Genomic DNA, 11742 nt, shown 5'->3' with positions numbered 1-11742 from the left:
TTTCTTTCTTTCCTTCTTTTTCTCTTTGTAACATATTCTCAATAAATTTATTAGCCTTTTTAAATTGACTTCATCTAAATCTGCCAAAATAATTGCTTTCTTCTTAGAATGGACCTTTTAAAGAAGTAAGATCCAAATGAGAGATTGAGAAAGAAACCAATATTTATTAAATACATGCCAGGCACATTGCTAAGCATTTTAGACTGGTTATCATATAATGTAATTTAGAAATAATCAGACAAAAATATTTGTAAATGCAATCAGTATCCAAGTACCTTTTAAGTCAACTTTTTACTCATTTGCTTATATTTCTTTTTAATTTTCTGCCATGTCCCTTTTTAAGTTTATTATTTTATAAATGGATCTTTATTGACCACCATTTAGGTGGGTGAAAACAATAATAATAATAACAACAACAACAACATCTACTTAAGCTTGTCTCTGGAAATAATGCATTAGATTTTTATTACTCATAATAAAAAGATTAGAATAAAATATTAAGAAATACTGAGAAACAGAACTGTTTAGAAGGTTAGATAGGTTGTCTTCCCACCTCCTATAAGTAGTATCTGTAGGTTATAGTGATGGCTTTGCTTATAGTGTCAGGGACCATTTTGGGGGAACCTAGTAAACAATGGATTTGTGTACTAGCTACCTTGCTCATCAGCAGATCTCAAGACCATCACTGGTGGTGCAAGAGATAGAAGGGATCTTGCATAACTCTAAAATCTGTCATTTTCTTGTCTTCTTCAGGTAGCGCTGGCACCCCAGTAATGTTTAACAAGAATGGGGACGCGCCTGGGCGTTATGACATCTTTCAGTACCAGACAACAAACACCTCAAACCCTGGTTACCGTCTGATTGGACAGTGGGCAGATAAACTTCAGCTCAATGTGAGTTCTACTTGTTCCTCTTCCTTTGCTTGTGTGACAAATGAACAGGCTTTTAATTTGCTCAGTTAGGCAAATGTTTTTGTTGGTATGTTTGTGTGTGTACACAGGTGAACATGCAGCTTATTATATATCAGCAGGAGCTGATAATAATAAAACAGTTTTAGTGAAGATGTTGATAATAACGATGTTGATTATAATGAAGATGATGGTAGGAAATGTGTGTTGAGTTTGTGCTGGGCATTATACTCAGCACCTATGTGAACGATCTCCTTTAATCTGAGGCTCAGGTTGCTTAACAAGTTACCAGCTAATACTTTAATATGTTCTTCACAAGATCCTTCTCTTGGTGAGAACTTCCTCCTTCCCTCCCTCCTTCCCTTTCTCTCTTCCTTTCTTCCTTCCTTCTTTATTTGGTGGTGTATTTTTTTTTCTTTTAATGCATTTTAGTGGATCACTTTATTTTCCATCGAGATTCTCTGAGTAAGTGCAGCTTTAGCCGTTTCCATAAACTTTGTCTCTTTCTGTAAAATGTGACCTTGAGTAACCAGCCACTTTCTTGTGCAAGATTATGTTAAAGTTGACCTAGAATTGACTATCAGGAGCTCATCTGTAGTCAAACACTGTTAAGTGTTTTTGTTGTTGTTGTTGTTGTTGTTGTTGTTTTAACTTGCTGCATGAAGTATGAGCTCCTGCCAGTAAAACTCTGGAGTCTTCAGGATGAAGGAGTTGGGATGGAATGGGATTTATTATAGGCTTTGGGCTGAGCTGATGATTCTAAGGAGGTTTAGGGAAGCAGGGGCCGACTGTGAGTTGGCCTCTCTTAGGCAGCAGAGACAATCTGATGATTGTTTGTCTTGGTGATTTCTATCTAGGAGATGGGAGGATGAAACTAGATAAGGGTTGTCACTGACAAAGAAACATTGGGCACTTATGTAAACTGGAAAAGGGAAATTTTAGTTATTTTTTGTGGTTGCAGAGTAGCCTTGATTTTGGCTAGTTTCAAACATTATGGCAGAGTGGCCTTGTTTTTGTCTTGTTTCATCATAGGCATGAAGTGGCCTTGTCTGATTTGGAATGTACCTGCCTAGCTGTTAGCTGACAGCTATAAGGCCATTATTTTTTCCTTCCTTAATATTTTAAGTTGAACATTTAATAGTGTGCTTCTAATAATACTTACAATGCCCTGTTGGGAATTATTGTTAGTTTTAAATGAATATACCAGTCTTCTGAGGGAAGAACACGAGCTGAGGCCCTTCCACCCTGGCTGAATCTCAACACACCATGCATCCCCTGATTTTTCTCTGCCCCTGGGAGGGGACTGAAATAGGTCAGGCCCCAGCCTGGTCACTGGGTCCTGGAGCCTGATGGAAGTGGGGAGCAGAAGTCAGAGAAGTACGGGTGCTGCAGGACCTCTGCTGAGATATGCCGGATGGAGTTACACTTTAAGAGGTCCTGCAGTAGGTCCTTTCCTGTCACATTGAGCTTGGGGACGATGTTCACCTGGGACATTTTGGCCAGGTATATTAGGTGGCTCCCCAGGTCCATAAATATACTTTGAAATTATAGTGTATAGAAGCATAACTATCTTTCGTCCAGCAGGTCCCTGAATTACTCCAGGTTCTCCAGAGAAACAGAATAGATAGATAGATGATTGATAAATAGATAAATCAATTTATTATAAGGAGTTAGTTCACACAGTTATGAAGGCTGAGAAGGCCCAAGTTGTGCAATAAGCAAGCTGGACCCACGAGAGACAATGGTGTTAGTTCTAGTCTGAGTCCAAAGGAAGGAGAAGACTGATGTTTGAGCTCAAAAGTAGACAGGTAGAGACAGGAGTCTTTCTTACTCAGCTCTTTTGTTCTATTCAGGTCTTTAATTGAGGCCCACCTATATCGGGAGAGCAATCTACTTTACTCACTTTACCAACTCACATGTTCATTTCATCCAGAAACACCTTCAAAGACACATCAGAGTGATGTTTAATCAAATATCTGGGCACCTCAGGGCCCAGTCAAGTTGACACACACAGTGAGCTATCGCCGGCCCTATCCCAGAAAATTCCTTCTAATGTCTCTTCCAAAGCTGGGAAATATGTCTTTATCAGTCTATACCTTACTATGTTCTTTGGAAATCATTGATAATAAGGCTTCTTGAGAGTAGAATACAGAACTGATGTCTTTGGGGTGGTGGGGTTTGGGTCATGGTTTCTAAGAATGGAGGATTGTGCATAAAGGGGTCAGGAGTTGGTGAAGCCACCACAAGCCAATTCTTTCATTTGTACATGCCCTGCCTGGCTTTGCTTGTACCTGTCCAGTTCACCCTCTCCTGAGGTTCACCATCCAGGTGAGCTGACATGAGGTTAGGTCCAAAGGTTTGTGATCTGGCATCTAAGAATGGATGCAGTTAGACAGCAAGTGTCAGCCATGGCTGAGATGAATGCTAAAGGCTAAAACCAAACAAGAAGCTAAAAGTATCCTGAACTCAAGGCACATCTTTTTAAGCAAAAAGAGAAAATAAAAGTAAAGTAGAACAAACAAAACCTAATAGGTCAACCCAGGAGCAATGATCAGAAGCACAATCAAAGCAGCATAACCTGGCTGACATACCCAAAGTATGTTTTTATTGAGTGTTGCCTGTGTGATACAAAGATGGGTCAGCCAGAACTAAAGATAGGGACTCAAGGACTGTGGTACACATGTGAAGTACTCGGGGCTATTTTAAGACCCGGGAGATTAAATAATACTTTAATCTCCCTTCTAGCATAACCCCTGCACCAGTGGTAAATTTCTGGATGTGTAATTTGTCCATGTACACAAGAATTCCCAGCCAACCTTCACCAACTTCAGACATTGCCCAGGAGTTCAAAAGCCCACTATTTTTAAGAACAGATATAGGGCAGGGAAAATCATCCCAAGAGGGGACTCAAGCCCTATGTCTACCTAGAGAGGATCTTTGACTCCACTCAAGAAAGAAGTCAAGTGCAAGCCAGGAGACAAAAGGAAAATCCATTAGAGAAGGAATAACACTCCTTAGACAGAGATGTGGTCTCCTCTCAAAGTCAGAGAATGAAACCTCAGAGTGTTTGAGGAACTGGGTTTATATTTCTTTTCCTTTCAGGGTATGAGTATGCAGCATTAAAGGCATGGGAAAACAGTTGTTAGCAAACTCAGCAGAAATCCTGCATGTTCCCTATGGTCTGGCCATATACTGATCAGCCGGGTTCCCCTATCTAGTAGCATGTGGCAGGCTCTGAATACAACCTGGTTTAATATTTAGGCAATTCGTGTAGTTCTCATGCCTCTTCCTATATTAGAACCAATATCAACACTGACTTTATTTCTTTTTGTTTATTTTGATATTATCTTTCATAAAAAGTGTATTTGATTAGCAATTAACAAGTTTTTTGTTTTGTATTTTTTTAAGTACTTCTCATGTGAGGGAGGCAATGGATACACAATGGAGACCAAAACAAATGTAGTCCCTATTCTCACATATTTGTTGATCTAGCATGGAGTTGGGTGGTAAACAAGGAAACAGATATGTATGTGGAAATAATAAGAGACATGATGGGAGAGAAAATAATGGAGGTGGAGAGGGACCTACTGGATGAGAAGCAGGCAACGTGTGGAGTTTAAGTGATCCATCAAGCAGTTCGAAGGCTGACGTGGCAACAGCGGCATCACTGAGAGATGAGGAGTTATAGCAACAGGAAGAGCTAGAGCATGCTATCCCTTGTAGGCCATGATCAGTATTTTTAAATTTTATTCTTATTACATTTAAAAGCCATTAAAAGTATTAAGCAAAGGAAGGATTGGATCAAATTTAGGAATAAAAATTACTTTGTCTTCTGGGAAGGTAATGAATTACAAGGGGCAAAAGTAGGAGTAGAAAGATCAATTAAAAGTCTGTTACAGTTGTCTAGCTAAAATAGAATGTCTTAGTTAAGGGGTTCTGAACCATCAGCATAAGACAGAATCATCCGGAGGGCTTGTAAAAACAAGAGATTTCTGGGCCCACCCCCAGGGTGTCCGATTCAGAAGATCTGGGTGTAGGAGGAGGCCCAAATATTTGCCTTCTAAGGAGTCCCCGTGCAATGCTAATGACACTTTGGCTGCAAGGAAGAGGAGTAAAATTAAGAATTTATTTTTCTTAAATAAATATAAGAGCCAAAATGAAATGGATGTAAGTCTGAAGCTCAGAAGAGTTTTGGGCTATCGTTATTTAAAAAAAGTTGTTAACCTATAAATGGCCTTTAAATCATTAGTTAGAAAAGAGAATAGTAGAGAACCCAAGGACTTGAAAACCTCATAGAAAATAATACAGTTCCATTCTAGCTACTTTAGCATGAAATTTAAAATATTCTGTTTAACTTGCCTGGAAAGTTGAGCCAACCATACACTTTGGATTTTGTTTGTTTATGGAAGCTGGATCTAGGATATATGCTTGATTTGGTATTCAGTGAGAACATTTTTAATTCTACTTTGTCATGCCGAGAGAGTGGCATGTTAGAAAGAGCAGACAGGACATCTGAATCCTCAAGTGGATCTTGTAGTTTCTGCTTGGTATTGCATGGAACCTAAAGGTATGAGTGACTGAGCCATGAATAGGGCCATGTTTAGACCTGTGAGAGGCTGGATTCATTCAGCTAGAGTAGCCAGTGAGATAACAGGCCTTGAGAGGAGGGTCACCCTGTTGATGTCTTTTAAGGTCTCCTTAGAATATTGTTAAATTGAATTTGAATCATAAAGAAAAAACAAAGAGGAGGTAAATACAGTACCCAGAGTTCACTGCACTCCCTCACCTGGAGAGCCAGGGCCACAGCCCAGGTAGCCTATCCGATGGTTGGTATCCTATCCAACATCACCTGTCCACAATGATCTTTTTGCTCTAATTATTCTGATTTAGTTGAAAGTTCTGTGTGAGTGGAATATGGGCAAACTTCCTTTTGTAGGTTTGCTTTCTTCTAGTCAACAGAACAAAATAAAGCATTTCAAGTAATGAGTGCACTTCTCCTCATTTACAAAGACTCGGGGGTACACTTTCAATCCCCAGTTAGATCATCTCTAGCAAATGTAATTTTCAGGAAAGCTTTCTCTGTGGTCAGTAATTGCAAATGAGTTTCTTAGCCCAGAAATTGGAGTTTAAGTCTCATAATCCCAGTGCTGTAGCCCAGACTGCTCTGCTGTTCTATATCCTGTTCACTGGAATTTAGGTATGTAGGAATGTGCTGTCTGTTATGGGGTACCATGGTGTACCTTCACTGCCAGAGGAGCTCTAGACCCTGTCAGTTCTGTAGGCCAAGAGATGACCACATGGCTTTTCTGCATGAACAAGAATTCATGCAAGGGAAATCACAATAAGCAAAGTCATTTACTCTCTCAGTTACAACCCCTGCAGAATAACCCTGATTTATTTTCTTAGGTGTGTATTCTGCCTGGCAGAGACCCCATAAAACATTATTCCTGGTGGAGAAGCAGAAGAAGGGATAATGCAACAAATACATGTTGGTCATTTGCAGTGTTTCAGGCAGGATGATAGCTAATGGAGATGCTGTGATAAACAAGAGGCAGGTTCACAGACTAGGATAAGGGTTCTGTAACAGATATATTGCTTTTAAAGGGCTCATATAGGTACTGATGTAAAGAAAGCTACCAAAAAGTTATATTCAACTGAACTTTGAAAAATAAGCAGTGATTCCCAAGATGCAGAAGGCGGGGGGCGGGGGGGGGAGGGAAAGAAAAGAAATTCTTTAAAATGAATAATGTAGTATTATTTAAAAATTGGGATAGTGGAATATGTTGGAGGGGAAAAGACAAAAAGTGAAATGTGAATGATCTTAAAAATTATAAATTTATGATGTAAAATAAACTATATATTTTGTACATTAGAAACAAAGGTGATTTTTGTCATCTTTTATTTATTTCCAGTTAGTAGGACATTTAGATATGCCCAAAATGTTAATTTTTCAAATAACCAAAATTCTCCAAAATACCAAAATGTAGTTTAAAAAAAAAAAAACTATTCTTAATGGGCAGCTTCCTTTAGTGAATTGTATACATTCTTAAGTAGAAAACTGAATGAATATTAACCTTTTCTGGAACCTTAATCATCTGTCATTCTGTAAGTTCAAACTTTTGAGGTGTGTGGGCTTGTTAATTTTTTCTGTGATTTATTTTCTGTTGAACTTTCTTTCCACCTAGAGACTAAACGCTCTTTTTAATGATGGACATTACTGCAGCAAGCAGCCACTCTTCCTCTGGGAAGAGCACTCAAGTTTCCTTTTATCCCTTTTGTTTGCCCTAAATAGTTCCCAAGTCCAGGGGCAGGACCTAATTCAGTTTAAGCCAATCATCATGACCATAGTGATAGGGCTGGGCATCAAACTAAGCCTGCCCAATCACAACGAACCACTGGACGTCTGCTGGCCAATCTAGGACAACAACCATGTTCCTGTTGGAAGTGGGTGTGTTCCCAGGAGCCATATGGGACTATTTGTAGGCCCTCATGGAAGATCTCCAAGGAAAAGGAGTCAAAAGCTTGAGAGAGAAACTAGGACTAGGACACATCATTTGAGCCCTAGGAAATCCTTATGGAGGCCATTTATAATGTTCTATTCATTGTTTCATTATCAATAAAGTAAAGCAATTTAGGTAACATACTCTTTACTTACAATCTTATTCACAGTAGCAATCCAAAATGAAAAAAAAAAAAAAAAAAAAGTTTTTGTTTTAATATGCCTGAATGGAAAAGAAAAAATGTCAGCCTACCCTCAATTTTTTTCCAGATTTTATTAAACTGAGATGATTAAAAATTAAGTGATTTTATGAAATATTAAATCTTTCACACTAGTTAGAATTTTGGCTCTTGCAGGCATTTAAAGACATAAAAATATGGTTGATTGCCAAAATCACTATTTAATCAAATTATCCCCAAATCAATACTTACTTATACCTACCTATAAAACTACTAATCACTCCATTGTTTCATAATTGCAACAGTAAAAATGTTTAATCTAATCACACTCATAATTTACAATGTATTACATGAGCTATGGGGAAGTGGATAGCCATAATCAAAGCAGTGTTGACAAAGAGAAAAATTTAAGTTGTCAAAATCTAGTACTTCTTCAGCTTCAATTTGAAGGCTTCTTTTTATTAAATCACCTTATTGTTCATCATAATTAACGGCTCTTGTCTTATAATTTATAGCTTTGTTGTTAGTAATCAGGAGTACAGGCTTTGAAGCTGACCTGATTAAATGGATCTCAGTCTCAGCTCCACCGCTCACCAGCCTTGAGGCAAGATTACAATAATTAACAATTTCATATGATTATCATTAGAATTAAATGTAGTAATATATGTAATGTACTTAAAAAGTGCCTGGAACATAGTAAATATTCAATAAACGTTAGCCACAGCAGCCACAATAATAATAAGTTAATATCTTTAGTTTATCACATCATCCATACTGTTAAAAATGTCAGTTTCTAGTGCTTAGCTAATTTTCTCTATACCTCATCACCTAGCATAATATTTAGCATATAGAAATGGTGTGTTCTATATTACGTAGATGAGATGAACAGACCAACAATTACATTCTCATATATTAGAAAAGAGAAAGAGTCAAAAGAGCTAAGGATTTAGGATCAAGCGAATCTGGCTTATGATCATGCCACTGCCCAGTTACCAGATCTGTGAATCAGGGCAAGGAAAGTCTCGCTGAAAAGAAGGCATTTAATTTGTAACCAGTGACAAGGGTTATTTCCATTTGTCAGCATCTCTGAATCTGTGACGTTTTATAAAAGATGTTTACAAATTCAAAACTGTAAGTACTACGTCCCAATTTTCAGCCAACTTGAGATGAGAAATCCCAAACTAAAAACAGAAAACAGTTATGTTTGTAAAGTTAATTACTTGCAAATATTTTAAGAATCAAGAAACTTCATAAAAATAATTATATTTTGGTTTCTCTTTTAAAAATCAGATCCGGCAATAATGTGCTTTTATTCCATGGAGCACATTTAGCTGGATCTAAGTAGCAGCTTCCCACTTCGGACAGTGTGTATTCTCCAAGTTACTGCAGTATCCTCCTTACTTTCACAGGTGTTTTGTTTCAGTCACTTAATCTAGACTTAGAGTAGATACTAACTTATTTCCAATAATTTGGTTTGAGCACATGCTTAAATTTTTATTTATGGTCTCTGGAAATTGGTTATATAAAAATCAGCAATAATATATCAATAGCATTAATAACCAGAAACACCAATAAGTATGTAATAATACTTAAAGGGTCAATAAATGCTGCCTACAAGAGAGGGCTGCCTTGGTAAAGTCAGTTATTTTGTTTGGAAATATGTATTTGTACATATTGTGAAACATCTCCAAAGTGAAAGAAAAGGAGATCACCCTTGTATTGGAAACATTTCTTCTAGTCAGTGGTGTATAACTATGTCCTGTCTATGAATGTCTGGAAGATTCATAGTATTTATAATTATCAGTAATGCTCCACAGACATGGGCATTTGAGAAGCCCAAATCCTCAGAATTTCCTTTTTGCATTGTAAGCATTCAAGCAAATCACTTTATGTTTATTAATATACAACTACTTTCTGTGGAGAAAATTGTTGAATTCCATTACTGTCTGCATTTATTGTTTGCTCAGGCAAAATACATTGAAAAGGAGAAATAATCGGAAGGACACGTTTAGAGAGCTCAACTGTTGTAACAGGGACTCTCGTCAGTTGTTGCCTCTCCAAAACTGAAGAAGGAAAGCGATGAGAGTTTATTACCCTCTGCCTAATAGTTTCTCTTGGGAAGACAGAAATTCTAGAATGACTTGATTATGTTAAAGTTAAAATACAGGAAATAGATTTGAAGTATTTTTAAACAACTGGGAGATAGTATCTTAAAGAGGGACAATGTCACAAGGCCAAGTTGAGTTCTGCCTTTACCACCCGATGCTTAAGCAAATCATTTAACACCTCTGCAAGACAATTCCCTCATGTATTTAAAATAAACTTAGGTCAAGCCAAACAGCTGCTTCACAAGAACAGTCTGAGAATGAACTGTAATAATTTCCCTGATGTAAGAAAGCGTATGAAATATGTGGTCATGTCTCTCGTGTTAGTTTTCTATTGCTCCAGTAAAGAATTAGTAGAAATTTCGTGGCTTAAAACAACACACAAATTTCTTATCTTATAGTTCTGTAGGTGAGAAGTTCAACAGAGATGTCACTAGGCTAAAATCAAGGTGTCACTGGGGCTGTGTTTCTTTCTGGAGGCTCTAGGGGAGAATCTGCTTCCTGCTCATTCAGCTTGCTGGCAGCTTTCATTTCTTAATGGTTATGGACTGAGGTCTCTTTCCTTGCTGACTGTGAGCTGTGGGGTGAGCCCAGCTCGTAGAAGCTGCCTTAATACATTAGTTCATGGTCCCTTTATCCTCAAAGCCGGCAATACAGGTCCAATCCTTCTCATGCTTCCAGTCTCTCCTGGCCTCCTTTCCATAGTCACATCTCTCTCACTGACTGGACTGCCTTCCTCTCCCAATTTGAAGGGTCAGTGTGATTATACTGAACCCACCTGGATAATCCAGGATATTCTCTCTATTTTAAAGTCTGTAACTCTGTCCTACCTGCAAAGTCCATTTGCCATGTAATGTAATATATTCACAGGTTCAAGAAATTAGGATGTGGAAATCTCTTCTTTTTGGGGTGAGGAGAGTAGAAGATTATTTTGCCTGACATAGTTCTTTACTATATAACTTTGTTTTTCTCTTAAGTTTATAACATCCATATAAAATTCCCATTATTTTTAAATAGAGAATTAAGATAGTTGTATAAGCAGATATGAGTTTAATGCAGTTTCATATAATTAAGCACTTTGGGTATCTAATTGAGCTAATCTTTTTGATTGATAAATGTTGTAATCACATTCCTGGAAAAGTCTGGTGAAGAATCCTGAGTTAATGATAAGCAGACAGAATCCCTCTCAAGTGAGAAGGCAGGATCGAACATTAACAGGATGAGTAGGTGATGTCAGCACAATAAGAAACTTCAGTGAGCTCTAGGAGAATATTCTGTTGACTCCAACTTTTCCTCAGTTTCCTGCAGATAACTTGGCCCAACCTGCTGAAATTGAATGGAACTGTCAAGGGGGTAGTGAGAGATGAGGCTACACCTTATATTAACTCGTGTTTCTTTTTTCATTTGTAGTTGAATGATACTATGATCATGCTAACTTGCGTTTCCCATCATCCTACTCCCAAATAATTAATCTTTTAATTTGTATTATTTTAATCTTTTATTTCCATTTTAGCCGCAAATTCCTGAGTGTTTTTGATTTGCTCACATTAGTTCTCTTTAAATGACAAAACAGAAATGACTGGCAGTACCTCCAAGAGTTAAACATGAAGTTGTCGTATGAACAAGTAATTCCACTCCTAGGTACCTAATTCTGACATTCTCTGGTCTGTGAAGGCCGTGAAGCAGTAGAAAATAGTAGTTAATAGCTTGGAATTTGGGGGGTTGACTGCCAACTCCCTGATGGAGCTACTCACATAGCCTGCTTATTTTTCAAAGTTCAGTTGAATATAACTTTTTGGTAGCTTTCTTTACTGCCACAGGGAGACCACCACTTTCAAAGAGTCTTAGGAGCTTCTCAGGAAAGAGATCAAAAGCAGATCTATTTATGATTTGGAGGTCAGGATTAAGGTACCTCTTTCAATGGAAAAGCTTAATCAGATTGGGCAAAGTCTGGTATTACAGTTTTGTGTTAGTGAAACCAGCAAGGAGGGTACTGAAGCGAGGCTTTTTGAATAAATAGTCATTCGATTAGAGGGCTTGGGCCAGCTGAC

General features: G+C 37.8%; 1 protein-coding gene across 5 annotated transcripts in view; it reads left to right on the top strand.

Moving 5' to 3' along the window:
- The window catches only part of GRM7 (glutamate metabotropic receptor 7), an 827189-nt gene that overhangs the window by 565887 nt on the left and 249560 nt on the right, over positions 1-11742 (top strand). For all 5 annotated transcript variants that reach the window (XM_011372553.1, XM_011372552.1, XM_023538035.1 and 2 more), the window contains one exon: positions 754-893. In XM_011372553.1, coding sequence (XP_011370855.1) covers positions 754-893 — 140 coding nt within the window. The remainder of the gene's footprint in view (positions 1-753; positions 894-11742) is intronic.

This window comes from Pteropus vampyrus, unplaced genomic scaffold (genome assembly GCF_000151845.1).
Source record: "Pteropus vampyrus isolate Shadow unplaced genomic scaffold, Pvam_2.0 Scaffold210, whole genome shotgun sequence".
Taxonomy (NCBI): domain Eukaryota; kingdom Metazoa; phylum Chordata; class Mammalia; order Chiroptera; family Pteropodidae; genus Pteropus; species Pteropus vampyrus.
Note: the sequence above shows the minus strand (reverse complement) of the source record. Positions and strands in the feature narration are given on the sequence as shown.